Source organism: Marmota monax, unplaced genomic scaffold (assembly GCF_021218885.2).
Source record: "Marmota monax isolate L192 unplaced genomic scaffold, Marmota_monax_Labrador192_F-V1.1 WCK01_AAM20220418_F8-fsc00205, whole genome shotgun sequence".
Lineage (NCBI taxonomy): Eukaryota > Metazoa > Chordata > Mammalia > Rodentia > Sciuridae > Marmota > Marmota monax.
In genome coordinates this window covers 818,575-834,437 of record NW_026692417.1, presented here as the reverse complement: position 1 = coordinate 834,437, position 15,863 = coordinate 818,575, and the positions used below count along the sequence as shown (strand labels likewise).

The 15,863-nt window shown below is 39.0% G+C and overlaps 1 protein-coding gene across 2 annotated transcripts; it reads right to left on the bottom strand.

Moving 5' to 3' along the window:
• Positions 1 to 659: 659 nt before the first annotated feature.
• On the bottom strand, positions 660 to 9,625 carry Krt39 (keratin 39). 2 transcript variants are annotated; one of them, XR_009226671.1, is made up of 8 exons: positions 9,121 to 9,625; positions 8,171 to 8,253; positions 7,318 to 7,474; positions 6,559 to 6,720; positions 6,329 to 6,454; positions 4,604 to 4,824; positions 2,706 to 3,057; positions 665 to 2,019 (listed from the first exon to the last, which is right to left on the bottom strand). XR_009226671.1 is itself a non-coding variant. In XM_046442878.2 (7 exons), the coding sequence occupies exons 1-7, from the start codon at positions 9,475 to 9,477 to the stop codon at positions 2,799 to 2,801; spliced, it is 1,365 nt and encodes a 454-aa protein (XP_046298834.2). In that variant the 5' UTR covers positions 9,478 to 9,625; the 3' UTR covers positions 660 to 2,798. The 2 variants fall into 2 exon arrangements, 1 of the variants encoding a protein (XP_046298834.2); XM_046442878.2 differs by having other exon boundaries at positions 660 to 3,057.
• Positions 9,626 to 15,863: the final 6,238 nt, after the last annotated feature.

Sequence of the window (15,863 nt, the reverse complement as noted above, 5' to 3'; positions counted from 1 at the left end):
GGAATTGATGCTGAGAGGTTAGCATGGAGAGGCCACTTGCCCTGTGCCGGAGGAGCGGGCATGGGGGCAGTTAAAGGGCAAGAAGCAAAGGGTGGTTATCTGTGTATTTGGGAGAGTTGGAAGCAGCTATGACATTAGGGTGAATCAACATGAAGAAAGACAAAGTCTAGAAAAAATATCTCCAAAACATCTCTTTTGTTTAGAAATGTAATTATGGACTCTCACAGTGAAAAGCAGAGAAAGGATTTGAACTCAAGCTTCAGAGACCATGGTGTTTCCTAATTCATGGCTCTTTTGAGCTGTGCTAGAATTATACTCGTAGGGAATCCTTTGTCTCCCACAAGCCTCTTTTCTACTCCAGCTGCTGACCTATGCTGAACTATGTAAAAACCCTTTAACTCCCTCCTGTGGCTATATAGGATACTTATTTAGTTTCCTGGTAAAATCCAGACTCACATTGCCTTGAAAAGATTTGGCCACATGTAGACAAGGTTCTGCAGATGGGTTTACATTCTCTTATTCAAAGAAGACAATTCAAAAATCTATAAGCCCTTGAGAGGCCCATTCCCTCGTGACTGTGCAGTTCATAAAAACTTATTTTTATTACAGAAGGGATGAGGGATACTTTGCTCTGAGTGGGTAGAAGATGCCAAATTTCTGGGATGAACTGATAATGGCATTGCTGCATCAGCCTAAGGTTAGCCTGAGTCCACTGACCCTTCTATCTAGTTGGGATCAGAAGCTCAAAGCAGGTTGAGCAGCTCTGACCTCTTGCCAATTAGTTTTCCAGTAAGTGTTGATGGTATGTATCAGGATCCACCTGGCTTGCAATGCTTAGAAAGGAGGAAGATGGATGGAAATGACATATGTCTGGCTTTTAATTTAGGGAATAAGGACTGCTTTCTGCATAGCACCACCACTTTGCAATATTCTGTCATTATCCCACTTAATCCTATCAGCCACTTTTTAGATGGGGCCCAGGTTGTAAAGTTCGTTTTACTCAAGATCATACATACAAAATGGGTTGAGACTCTGTACCATGGTTTCTAGTTCAAGTTCTTGGCTCTTTTCCATATTTCCATCCTGTAGTCTGAGATAATATGCACTTAAGTGCTGACTGGAGGTACTTTGCTCATTTGGATGAGAAATCATCAATAGAAAAGAGTCCATTCTGGGAATTCTGCATTCCACTAGGTTAGTGTGAGTTGCTACTTGTCTGGAGGAAGTAAATCTCTGAGCTGTGAGTTACTGTAAACATCTTTGATGTGGGCACCAGGCATCAACTGACATCTGATACTTACCCTAAGAATTTAAAAAATGCTTTATTGAGTAGAATTGTAGGCATGATCACAAGACATCTTGTTTTGTCCCCCACCCTCCGAAGCTAAACACTATTAAAACTCTCAAATCATGACTGGATAAATAATTCATGAAGAAACAATTTTAAGAAGATAATAATGAATAAAATTATGTCCAGAGCTGTAGCTAATAGCAAAGCTTATTTAAGATCACATTTGTCTAGTGCTTTTCATCAAACAGCAGTATTACATAAACAATTTCATTTGCTCTTCACAACAGCCCTGTGAAGTAGGCAATTTCTTTCTCTAGGAAATGAATCTAAACTGTGCAGGGTCACAGTTGGGAAATGGCAAGTTTAGAACACAAGGCCTTTGGGCTCCCCATTATATGTTTGATTTGGAATTATTTGCTAAAACCTCCAAAAACGTCTCATTTTTGCAGGGAATGATTTACATACTCTGAGCTCTGCTGTTAAGAAGCTATGGTACTGGCTAGTACATAAATAATACCTTCTCACAGTGGGGTTCCCTGGTGCTTTCAAGTAGCAATGATTCACTATTGATTTTCTGCAAAGCTTGTGAATATCAAGTCCATTTATCTCTGATGGATAGATTGAAGCAGGAATCTAAGCTATTTTTTCATGATCACCCATCGGGGGTTATGTCTTGAGAGATCCAGCTACATGGCCCTTCTCAAACAATCAGATCAAACTCCCATTCCCTAAAGAATAGAAAGAGAAAGAGTAAACATTTAACGAAAGGACCCAGTTTCTTCAAAATTATTTTTGAAGAAATAGCTCTAGATTCATTCATTCCCCATAACTATTTCTGATTCTCAAAGAAAATATTTGGAGAAGAGCCTAATGGTTCACAAAGTTTTAGAGAACATGGACATCTTCAAAAATTTCCTGGGGAGGGTCAAGTATGTCAGTACCTATAAACAAAAAACTGAGGCAGCAGAGTTCAACAGGACCTGTGATTATCTATTCAAGGAAACTAAACATCAAAGATATTTTTTTCCTTATTTACTCTGTTTTTGTATAGGCTTCTTTCTATAGCCACAAAAGGAGCTTGGAAGGGAAGGTTGTAGCTTTTCACCTTAGTGTGCCAATGGCCAAAAACAATCCTGGAACTTGTCTGACTGGCTCCAAGGAGGCACATAAGTAAATAAGGCCTGAGTAAACAAAAGAAAAACCTGCCAGTTCAACACCTGGGGAGTCAAGCATCATAGGCCATCTTCCCCGAGGAACTGGCTAATCCATTCCCACCCTTCAGATGAATGCAAAATGTCCTACCAGAGAAATGTAATTTATTATCACGTTGGCAGCAGCGACTTAGGGAAGGAGTGGAATAAAAGACACTCTATCTAGTGATGGCGACCCGCTGTAGTAGTAAGAGACTAAGTACCTTAAGGGCCTGGGGAGTTCTTAAACCTCTCTGGCAGGAGCAGGTATTGGCCTTTCTCTCATGAATGGGGGTCCTTTGCATCCCCTTGGGCCGTTAGACTTTGGCAAGTCTGGGGATGAAGCAAGGCTGCACATGTTCATGAGAAGAAATGACCTTCCCATCCTGAATCTCCTTGGTGATGGTGCATATTTTAACCAGTATCCGGGACGGGGGTCCACAGACGTTGTACCGCTTGAGTATCCCATTAGGGGCTGAGGATGTGAAAACTGGGGCGGTGCATTCCACGGTGCTGGGCTTGGAGGATGTGCAAGTGGAAGGCTTGCATTGGGTGGCACACGGGTTACAGGGAAGCCTGAGGAGAAAACAGAGTTTTACCTATGATTGAGAAAGAGCAATGATGGCTATGAAGAAAAATGGGGGTGGGCAAAGTTTTCAACAACTTGTCCCTCAAAATAAGTGCTTCCAAGTGTTTATTCATTTTCTGTTGTAGTCAGTGGAAGAAAAAAAAAATCAGGTCAGATCCATTGGAAAACAGCATCCTAGCTTGAGAAATATTATGTTAAGTAAGCTTCCGATATGGCCAATGTCAGAGCATCACGGGACTCATACTGCAAGGGAGTCAAAAATTGTGGTGGAGTCCAGCTCTGTCACTTACCAGCTGGTGACCTCAGGTAGCTCAGTTAACGCTCCTGAGCTTTAGCTTTTCATCTGCAGAATGGACATAATGGGAACTAACCTCACAAGATCAACAGTTAAGGATCAACAGATAAGGAACAAGTTGAGGAACAGAAATGAATCAGATATTTTTCTCATGGGAAGCTAGTCACATTGCTAGTGGTGATTTGCATCCCATCTATGGGATCTTTAGATGTGGAATCTTCAAAGTGCCTTCTGGGCCTCTATAAATGAATAGTTTTTAGAGAATTGGAGTAGTAAACAACTAACAGTAAACACCTTTTGTAATACATGATCTTACTTTGATAACAGGAGGCACTTTGAAATATTAAGGTGATGAAATCAGTTAACATTGTGCTAACATGATGGGGACATGCCTGTTTGGAGAATGCTGTGAGCTGGGTGCAGTAGCGCATGCCTACAATCCCAGCAGCTTGCGGGGCTGAGGCATGAGGATGACAAGTTCAAAGCCAGTCTTAGTAACTTAGGCCCTAAGCAACTTAGTAAGACCCTATCTCAAAATAAAAAATAAAAATAAAAAGAGCCCAGTAACCACCCCCCCAAAACAAAAGCACCGTGAACAGAGCTCACTGATGTGATGAGTTGGGGCAGGTTGGTGTCCTTTGCAGTTTCATCTAAGCATGCATTTGTGTTCGTCTGGACTGAGTGACTTCAAAGTGTTCATATTCCAGGTGAGTTTTTAATGGGTTTGTTAGCTTATCATCATTTTAAAAATACAACTTAAAAAAAAAAGATGCTGAAACACACCTGTGAATATACTGCTATTGGCATTAAGAACCAGCAGCTGGATGCAGTAGGGGTTTCAGCTGGGGCGGAGTTTCCCCAAAGAGACCAGGGTTGTCTTGTTTCAACTTGGCAAAGTCAGGCATTCATCTCAGTGGGTGGGGGGGGCAGTCTGTAACAGTGGCTAGCAATGTACATCTTTGGGAAAATCCCTTTTTATCTAATAATTTTTAAAACTCTAAGAAGCAAAGGAATTAACTTACATACTGGTTCTTCAGAGCAACTCAGTTCAGCCTATACCTCAAGTTTGGACTAGGTTATAATTGTAGTCTCGCAGGGTACAGCTTAAGACAGTCTGCATTCAGAGCTTCCCAGCACAAGCAAGAAGCTCAAAGTGCAGTCCCCTGGATACCTGTGGCAGTACATACATTGTGCATTTTAGCATTTTTTCTCATACAAGTTGTTTTCATTTTACTTACTTGCAGTCTGAGCTCTCCAGAAGGCTGCGGTATGTGGCAATCTCACACTCCAGCCGGGACTTAATATCCAGCAGAATGTCATATTCCTGGTTCTGTCTTTCCAGGGCACTGCGGATCTCTGCCAGCTGAGCCTCCAGGTTATGGACCAGACTTTGGATCTGGGCCAGCAGGGTCGTGTAGCGGGCCTCAGTCTCTGTCAGGATGCATTCCTGGGAATCTCTCTACCAGGGAGGAGGAAAAGAAAAGTAGGATTTACAATGACGACTCCTTTAAGCCCAGGTCATTGTTTAAGTCATTGAAACCAATGATTTCTTTGTGATACTGGTAATGGATCTCCAAGCCCTTTTATTACCTCCTAGCCACATAAATCTAAAAGCAAAATGACCAATTATATTAAAGCTTGTTTTCCTTTATCATCCCCCCACACATACTCTTTGTATTTATTTCTCTTCCTCTTATTTTTGGACCACCTGATAATCTCCTACCACATTCTGCTACTTGTAATAGAAAAAAACAAATTCAACTCATTGCACACCCAGGCATTAAAAATGCATCACCTCCCAGTGACTTGGGAGGCTAAGGCAGTAGGGTCACAAGTTCAAAGCCATCCTCAGCAACTTAGCAAGGCCCTTTCCCAAAATAAAAAATAGAAAGGGCTGGAGATGTGGCCAGTGGTTAAATGCCCCTGTGTTCAATCTCCAGGACAAAAAAAAAAAAAAAAAAAAGCATTATCATGAGATCTCATTCAGTAAGTTCTTATACTGAAAAAGGTAGTGAAAAATGTTTAACCATAGACATTTCCCTCACTGGATCAATTCCTTTATGTAAAACAGAAGTTGAAAGTTGGATGAGTAAAGTTCTTTGATTGTGTAAACCTATGAATAATGGTGGGATTTTTAAGTTTTAGTAACCAAATATTTATACTCCAGTTGTTTTTTTGTTTTGTTTTGTTTTTAGTTGAGAAAACTGAGGTTTGAGAGGTTAAACAAGTTGCCTAAGATCATATGACTTTCAGGTTACAAAACCAGCGAAGGGCCAAGTCTTTGTAATACCTTTCATAGTTGGTCATTTCAGTAATTTCTTACATCAGAGAAGCATTGTAATGAGGCGGAAGTGGTATTGGCTGTGGAATCTGAATTGTGGGTCAGACTCATTTCTTCTGCGACTTTGGACAGATTACTTGCTGCCTTACAATCTCGATGTCTTAATGTGTCAAATAGGAGAGAGGACATTTATTTTAGATTCTCCTTGGGAAAATCACCTTAGCTCTTAGAACCTCATCAGTCAAGTTGGATAATAATTATACCACCTCCCTCATAAGATTGTTTTATAATTCTAATATGATAGCTTATAAAAATGCTTTGCATATATAAAATGCTTTCCTAGTGTTTTCCAAAGTGTACTCCATTATTACCATGAAAAACTTAAAAAAAAAAAAGAAGGTCCATAGTAAAACAAGTTTTGGAGTGCCCAATACCATATACCCCCTTTTTGGAGATTTATGGTGTATATCAGCTTGTTAAAGGCTTATGGGAAACCAGTATGTTTAACCTTTGTTTAATTGAGCATTTCCCCCTTTTTTGACTAAGAAGTCCTTTCTTAGCCATAGACCCTTTAACCAACAGAGGAGCTGTTCCGAGGGGCAGAGTTTGGGAAGCACTGTGGCAGACACACAGGTGCTGCTGCCATCCTTGCTGAGCTAGGCTTGGTTAGCATGCTGGGTACCATTCGGTGCTGGGCCTGTAGTTCCACCTCCAGAGCATTCACAGTACGTCTCAGTTCTGCGATTTCCTTCTGGGAGCACTGCTGCTGTTGAGAGCTGGTCACCACTTGTTGATTCAGCTCCTCCATCTGAAACACAAAATCCACGGGGATTTTGGAAGGAAAACACGACCCACGAAGGGCCCTTGGAAACACATCAGCTTATTGCTTTTTGACTTTTCTACTCTGCCTACCTGGGTGTTGAACCATTGTTCCACATCTTTACGGTTTGTCTCCATGATGGACTCATACTGACATCTCATTTCTTGTAAAATCTGGTTTATGTCGACAGAAGGGGCTGCAGTTACTTCAATGTTGAGTCTATCCCCAAGCTGCCCCCATAAGGAGTTGATATCCTATGAAAAGAAAAAGAATGTGAAGTTATTTGGTGAATAGATGACCTTCTGATGTCTTTTTTTAACAGCAAGAATTCAGTTTAACTGCATCGATCTAAATTACAGTCCACAATAAAGGAATCAATGACTTATAGTAGTATCCATATGCCGTAAAATTATTTACAGCTATTTCAAACATGACTATGTATTCAAATATGTGCAAAATTAAAAGGAATTGACTAATAAGATTAGAGTTTCAAAAAAATCTAGATAAATTCTAGGGATGGGTAATGGAGGTAGCAACATAGAGGTGAATTGATAACGAGAGCCCATAGTCTCTATGATACATATATGGGCTTGTACGAGTTTGACTTGTACCAATTATAGGGAAATTGTAACATCAGAGGATTTTCTATCCAAGTGGCTCCAGATATTGTGTAGCAGCCAATGAGTTTGAGATACATTGAATCCATAGTGCATGAAGGAGCAGTTGGTATTATCAGGGCTAAAAGCCTGAGTAATATCTAATGGGAATGCCCTTTGTCAAGCACAATTCAAAGGAACTCATGCTCATTTTAGAGGCTTAGCATGTATTGACCCTCTTGATCTTTTTCTAACCTCTTGGTGACTGTTTTTGAGGCAGAGTAGCTCCTCCTTCAGAGACTGCACTCGCGCCTCCAGGTCAGCCTTACTCAGGGTCAGTGCATCCAGGATCTTCCGTAGGCTGTTGGCGTCGGCCTCCACGAGCTGGCGTAGGGACACCTCAGCTTCATAGCTTCAAAAGCCAGACATGAAAAGAAAGGCATTAAAAAGAAGATGGTGCCAATCCAGCCAGGCAGAACTCCCTTCCATGTTTTTCTCTGGGCTTCTCATTCATTCTATTTCTATGGAGAGTTTTATTCTCTTTAGAAGTGAAACCATCTGATAAATATCATTTGATACATATCATACTTAGTTATTATGCCTAAATTAGTTGGCCAGAGTGATGCTACAGTGCTATTCTTGGAGATGAGGGCATTTATCCTTCTTCCTCTGCCCCTAGAGGCAATGCAGTGTTAGTAAGAAGATATTAGGGTTAGGGGTCAGGGACTTGCGTCTACATTTTGGCTGTTTGCTTTTGTATAGGTAACTTCCTCATTACACCAGTTTTCTTACCTTAAACTGAATAACAGCATATTATCTATTTTACTAAGCTGTTACGTTTTTACTAAACTATTTTACTAAGCTGTTATCATGTAACCAGCTGTTAAGCATGTAATCAGATAGTTCTTATGTTAGAACTGTAGGTCCTACATATACAGGTGAGGGTTACCAATCTTAATTATTTACTGAATTTTCAGGTCTCTTTGGAGCTAGTGCCAACATGCTCTGGAGTAGGAGGCTTAGTAGACATGGGAATAATCGTACTGGGATTGCTTAGGTCCGACTCAGGGGTAAATTTTGTCATTGTGACAGTGCTGGGTGGGCTTACTTGGCTCTCAAGTCATCTGCAGCCAGTTTGGTGTTGTCAATTTGTGAGACCAGCCTGGAATTCTCAGCCTTGGTACACAAGATCTAGAATTAAGAAATTGTACACACAAATGAGACAAACACCAGGATCTCCTTCTTTTAAGAACCGAAGAGGTTGTGTGTGTTTCAGTGAATTAGGGGAAGGCAAGTTAAACTTTTTATAAATCTCCAGAGCTATGTTCAAGAAGCTTGGGAGATTTTAGAAAAACAGAGGTTTTGTTATTTTCCTAAAAGATCAGCAAAAAATTACATAAGTAAGAACTTTTGCATATGTTTTTCTGTTAAAAATATAAAATCTATCCCAAATATGCCTAACACACCACAACCCATTAGAATATGAATTCCATGAAGGGAGGGATATTTTTAGTTCACCCACATTTTTTTTCAGAACCTAGAACAATGTCTAGGTGCTCTGAAAATATTTAAAATATAAAACTGAATGAACCCAGATGTGTAGTAACAGCAGCATATCACTCCGAATAAGAAACTTAGGTATCGGAACAAATGATTTGAATAATGTAAAGATGATAAAAGGAGCATACGAGGAGAAAAAGGTGGAATGGTTCCAACACGGATTAAAAACTAAACTGTTTAGAAACTTACTAAGGAAAAATTTATCTTTTAAGAGCCCTGCTTTCTTATTTGTATCAAAGAAATGGTAACCACTGGTTGTGAACCTGATTTGGTCCTGAGCTATCTAGTTATAATGGTAAAGCCTATCTCTGGCAATAGGAAAAACTCTAAAATCTGAATGTTAACTCAAGTTGACAATTAACTCAAGAGCTTTTCTTATTCTTCAATAAACTTTTTTTTTTCAGCATAAAAAGAACTAAAACCGCTAAGGCTTAGCAAATAGCCATTGCTTGGAGACCGTCGATTCACAACTTGGTTAAACAGATGGCTGGATCTTACCTTCTGCTGGAGCTCCTCGATGGTGGTGTAGTAGGACAGGTAATTAGGACACAGGACAGGGAGCTCTTTGTCACACTCTTCCTGGATTCTACACTCCAGTTCAGCGTTCTCTCGTTCCAGCATTCGCACCTTTTCCAGGAAGTTAGCAAGGCGGTCGTTCAAGATCTGCATGGTCTCCTTCTCGTTACTGTTGATACCTTCACCCATCCAGCTGCAGTCATCCAGAGACGGATGGACACAGAAGTTGCTTATGAGGTAGATGGGGGTGCAACAAAGGCGATGAGTGGATTGGCAGACCTGGCTCTGGGGAGTTCTTGGTATGTGGCCAGTTGATTGGCAGCTGTTGTTAGCAGACATGGTCCTAAAATTTGTAATCCCAGAGCAGTTTTGGGGTGGGGTTGAAGAAGAAGTAGTTGTTCTAGATCCCTCGGTATCCACAGCGTGTATCCAGCTTCAGTTGGTCTCCTAGTCTGTGGTCACTGGCTCAAGCACCCTCGACTGAGTCTAAATCCCAAGCTGTTGGCTGTCTCCTCTTTGAAGTGCTTATATAGCCTTCCCTAGAGGTGGTGTCACAATAGGTGGGATGTTTTGCTTTCTAATGTTTATATCAAATCCCATAGGAACACCTCATTAGTCTGCTTTTTACTTGCCTGAGAAGAGTTACTTGTCTCATAAAATGGTGCATTTAGGCGGTTACTAAGTTATTACCCATCGCAACTACTACGTGTCATTGGATCCAGAGCTTCACATTGTATCTTCAAAAGGAACTGTCGTCACAGTCCTCACAGCATCCATTATTAAGCAGGTGTGAGTATATTAGGTTCATTAAATCCTCGTTGACCTCACCCCCTGGAATTGACCGGGAAGAAGTCCTTCCTTCTTTTCCTTTCTTCAGCAGAAAAAGGGAAACTATGAATATCTAATAATAATCAGTGAACTTAGAAAATAGGATTTTATCTTGTTCTGTCCAGCTGATTTTTCCACTTTCATTGTTAGGACATGGTAAACATGGATTAAAATGTTAGTCTTAGATAGGCTTTTCAATTTTTTCTTTTCTTTCAGTGCTGGGGATTGAACCCAGAGACTCGCACATACCAAGCAAGCACTTGATCACTGAGTGACATGGCCAGCCTTTAAATCAGGCTCTTTTTAAAGGTCATTGGCAAATTAGTGTTTTAGCTTTCTAGGTAGAGTTTGAATGTTAACAAGATATTTCTTGGAAGAGACTAATTACTTTTTGATTATCCAAAGCCCACACTTTATAGCACTTTTAGTGCTCAGTGTTTGCTGGGGTATACCATTATCTTACAATTATCACTGCTGTTGGTTTATGTTTGATGTTTAAATATGATCTGTAGGGAGGTATACGTGTTCTTTCTGAGTATTTTCTTTAAAAAGTTACTTGATTCTGAACCTTTATGGGGGCTGGAGGGGAGAATCCTTCTCTTGTCTTTTTCAGCTTCTAGAGGCTGCCCATGTCTGCTGGGGTTCAGACAGGTGTCTTCCAAAGGTCAGCCTTTGGTGCTAGTGGGAGGTGATTCAGATACGAAAAAAAATGAATCATAAATGTGTTCAGAGAAAATGCAAGATAATTATTTTATGAATATGCAGTCAGAAGGCCTTTCCAATAGTGACTCAAGATGGCACCTGTAAGAGGTGGGGCCTCCTGAGAAAAAGCTAGGTCACTGGGGGCATCCATTGGAAAGGATATTGGGACCCAGCCTCATCCTCTCCCTCTTTCTTTGCCTCCTGGCTGCTATGAGACAAGTAGTTTCCTCGGCCAGATTCTCCCACCACGATGTACTACCTCACCGTGGGTCCCAAAGCAATGGAGCCGGTTGACCATAGACTGAAACCATGAGCCAAAAATAGGCTTTTCCTTCTTATGAATTGTTTATCTCCAGTGTTTTTTTGGACAGTGATGGAAACTGTACACAACATCTTTGGCTTGTGACCCACTTCCATCTCCAAAACCAGTCAGGACTCCTCCAGTCCTTCTCACATCACATCATTCAGACACTTCTGCTTCCCTCTTACACATTTAAGGACCCCTGTGACCACATGGGGCCACCCAGATAGTCCAGTCCAATCTTCCTCTGTTGTCCACTGATTAGCAACTTTATTTCCTCTTTGCCATGTAGCCCCCTAATTTTCAATAGCATCCACACATATGAAATATGTAGGAATAAATTTAGTTAGAAAGGTATAAGATTTATGTAAATACTATGTTAACATAGACTGAAGGACAGAAACCTAGAATAAATAGAAAGATACATCATGTTCTAAAATGGAAATACAGTATTCATCATTATAAAAATATCAATTGTCTCTATGTTAACTTCAGTCTCAATAATGTATTAAGATCTTCCCAAAATAGATGTCATTTTTTTTCAACTAGACAAGATCATTCTGAAATTTTATGAGGAAAACTGAAAAATATGAATAATTAGGAAAATTCTGAAAAAATAGTCCTTTCAAAATATTAACATATATTTTGAAACTTCGATAACTAAGATAGTACGATATTGATGCATAAATTGTTGGGCAGACCAGACCAAAAGAATAGACTTAGAAGTCTAGAAAAAGACTCCCAAACAGGTTGGGATTTAGTATGTGATAAACAGAACACTTATAAACAAAGGGGAAAATGTAGACCTTCATCTGTGTTCTGGGGATGATTCCACACCACTCTCCAGGGTGCAGGGAATGTAGGAATAACACCTCATGCCTCATAGCAGGACAAATTCCAGGTGGATCCAAGACTCAGATGTGAAAAAATGAATGTGTTCAGAGAAAACACAGGATAATTATTTTATAATTTTGCAGTCAGACTTTTCAAAATTGACTCAAAAGTAAGAAATCATAAAAACTGGACAAATGTGACTACATAAAATAATATTGATTGAACACAATCGATAAAATTAGAATACAAGATGAAAACCCGGGAAAGAATATTTGCAATGATATTACAGAGAGTGACCAGAAAGAAAATACAAAAGACACTTAAAATAAGAAATAGTGCTTAATGTCACTTGTAGGAAGGAAGATGTGAATTTAAACTATACGGAGGTATTATTTTATTTTACACCTTTCACATTAGAGAAAAATAAAAGGTTGTCAACAATCAAAATGTTTGGGAAAAATCAAAGTTTGGTAACAAATGTATTGCTTGTGCATAAATTCATGCAATTACTATAATGTTACTATAATTAAGACAGTGTGATATAGACATAAATATTGGCAAATAGATCAAAGAGAAAGAATATAGGGTCTAGTGGATTTTTTTTTTTTTTTTTTTTTTTGGCAGTGAGAATGAGCCTAGGGCAAGTTAGGCAAGTGTCTACCACTGAGTGACATTCCCAGTCCTTTTTATTTTATTTTATTTTAAAAATTTTGAGACAGGGTCTCATTTGCCTTGACCTCAAACTTGTTGATCCTCCAGCTTTAGCCTTCTGAGTAGCTGGGATTCTAGGTGTATATACATTGGGTGAGTTGATTTTTGACAAGTTCTCAAAGCAAGTCCATGAGAATGAGAAAGCCTTTTCAACAAATGTTGCTGAATCAAATAGGTGATTGATCGCATAGGAAAAATCACATCTTGATCTCGACCTCACCAGTATTTAATAATTCTTCTAATTCGAGATGGATCACTTATGTGTGAAGTTTGCAAGTTTAAAGTTTTTATAAGAAAGTATAGAAGACTATATTTATAACCTTGCACTAGGCAAAGATTTCTTAGCACATGGAGGACACTGTTAAAAACAGATTGGACGTCATCAAAATGAAAAACTTTTGCTGGTCAAAATGAGTAGCTAAGAAAGCAAAAAGGCAAGGCATAGATTGGGTGAAAGTATTCTTTCTCTCTATATTAACATAGAATATAATAAAGTTATTATATAAAAATTGATTTAAATCTCTTCTGAGCTTCTCAGTATATTTATATTGAGAGTTTTAATCTCTTTAGAAGTAAAAGCAAGGACTAAATTTATAAATATTTATATATAATATATATACATTTTCTATCTATCTATCTGAACACACACACCTGACAACAGAGGACTCTTCCCAGGACCCAGCAATTTCATTCCCAGGTATCTGGCCAAAAGTAATGAGTATATTCTTACCCCAAAGACTCATACAAGAATTCTTATGGCAACTACATTCTTAATAGCACCAACATGGAGCTAACCCAAATGCTTATAAACAGGACAGTGGATCAACAAGCTGTGACATATTTATTTAGTGTGGACTAGTACTCAACAACAATAAAGAATGAGCCACTGCTGCTCACAACAGCATGGAAGAATCTCAGGAATGTACTGAGCTAGAGAAGCCAGGCACAGGAAATACAAACAGTGTGGTCTTCGCTTACACCAACCTCAAGGGCAGGAAGACTTGTCTGCAGTGTTGGGCATCAGAACAGTGCGGGAGGTGGGTTGACTGGAAAGAGCATGAAGGAAGGTTGAAGGCTGATGTTCTACATCTTGACCTTCTATTCTGCTTTGATCTGTGTGATGATTATAGGAGTGCGGGTGGGCTTCAAACCTCACAGGACTGTGTACTTTCAATTGATGCATTTTATTGTATAAAAATTAAACCTTAATAAAGTATAGTTAACCTTAAAATTAAGATCTAATGCAACAGTGTAGCTACGTGAAGCTTCACTATTTTGTTCCTATGCTTAAATTCTAAATTGATCAAACATTGTCATGAAAAATGGAAAAATCATGAATGTGCTAAGAGAAAATGTGGAATTCTCTTGAAATTGCAGAAAGAGGAACATCTTTTCAATAGCAATTCAGAATAAAGGAACCATAAAAATTGATGAATTTGACTCAATAAAGTAATAGTGTTTGAAATAGTTCATAATCTCAAAAATGTATAAAAAAGACTGGAAGGATATTTGTAATAATGTTAAAAGTCAAATGTTTTACATTTTATGGTTATTAATAATGATAGCTATTTTCTTCTGTATGCCTTTATGTGTTCCAGAAATTGATTGGATCATTTTCAGAATCAGGGAAAAAAAAAGACTGAAAATCATTCATGTTCCTGTATCTTTCTATCTTTTCACTTTCCTTCTCCTCTGGCATCTCACAGGTAAGGTTGTTTCTTTCTTTTGCTACCAACTTCTTTATTTGTACCATTGATTTGATTCCTTATGATTCCTTCAGGGCCATGATTCATGAATTATTATTACTATTATTTTTATTTGATACCGGGGATTGAACCCAACCACTGAGCAACATCCCCAGCCCCACCTCCCCTTTTAATATTTTATTTTTGAGACAGGTTCTTGCTAAGTTGCTTATAGCCTTACTATATTGCTGAGGCTGGTTTTGAACTTGTGATCCTCCTGCCTCAGCCTCCTGAGTCCCTGGGATTATAGGCATGGACCACTGTGGCTGGTATGTTTAATGAATCATATTCCCCTTTTCTTGCCTCTTTCATTTCTTCTTTACTCTTGATCAATGTTTCTTTCTCTATATGCATGTTTTCCCCTAAAATATGTCTTATCTATAACTATGAAACACTTTCTGCATGAAGACAGCTTTTGCCTTCTTTTCATTACTTAACTTTTTGATAGAGCAGTGGGTGACCTTTATTTTTCCACTGCCCACTCATTTGTTAATTTTTTTTAAAGAGAGAGAGAGAGAGAGAGAGAGAGAGAGAGAGAGAGAGGGAGAGAGAGAGTTTTTTAATATTTATTTTTTAGTTTTCGGCGGACACAACATCTTTATTTTTATGTGGTGCTGAGGATCGAACCCAGTGCCGCGTGCACGCCAGGTGAGTGAGCTACCACTTGAGCCACATCCCCAGCCCCATCATTTGTTAATTTTTTGGCAATCTGGCTATCCTGTGGCCATTGCACATGGTTTATCTTTTTTAATTTTTAAATTTGTTTTAGTTAGTTATACATGACAATAGAATGCATTTATGCACTTGGATATATCCTACATAGATGGGATATAATTTCTCATTTTTCTGAGTGTACATGTTGCAGAATCATATTGGTCACACAGTCACATATATACATACAGTATTGTCTGTTTCACTCTACTATCTGTCTTATACCTACATCCCCTCCCCTCCCATCACTTCCCTCTACCTAATCTAAGGTAATACTATTCTTCTCTAGTGCCCCCCTCCTTATTGTGAATTAGCATCTGTATATTACAGAAAACATTTGGTCTTTGGTTTTTTGGGATTAGCTTATTTCACTCAGCATGATATTCTCCAACTCCATCCATTTACTGGCAAATGCCATAATTTCATTCTTTAAAGCTGAGTAATATTCCATTGGAAAAATATATATATTCCACATTTTCTTTATCCATTCATCTATTGAAGGACACCGAGGTTGGTTGCATAGTTTAGTTATTGTGAATTGAGCTGCTATAAACATTGATGTGGCTGTATTACTGTAGTATGCTGATTTTAAGTCCTTTTGGTATAAACTGAGGAGTGGTATAGCTGGGTCAAATGGTGGTTCCATTACATGTTTTCTGAGGAATCTCCATACTGCTTTCCATAGTGGTTGCACCAGTTTGCAGTCCCACTTGCAATGTATGAGTGTACTTTTCCCCCACATCCTTGCCAACTTTTATTGTTGCCTGTATTCTTGATGATTGCCATTCTGACAGGAGTGAGATGAAATCTTAGTGTAGTTTTGATTTACATTTCTCTAATTGCTAGAGATGTTCAACACTTTTTCATATATTTGTTGATCCATTGTATTTCTT

Excerpts from the sequence above, each read along its gene's own strand:
- Krt39 (XM_046442878.2), bottom strand. The coding sequence starts at position 9,477 with ATGTCTGCTAACAACAGCTGCCAATCAACTGGCCACATACCAAGAACT. Across the intron at positions 6,721-7,317 it reads TCAAAAACAGTCACCAAGAG|GATATCAACTCCTTATGGGG; the intron begins GTTAGAAAAAGA and ends TTCTTTTCATAG. Across the intron at positions 4,825-6,328 it reads TACAGGCCCAGCACCGAATG|AGAGATTCCCAGGAATGCAT; the intron begins GTACCCAGCATG and ends CCTCCCTGGTAG.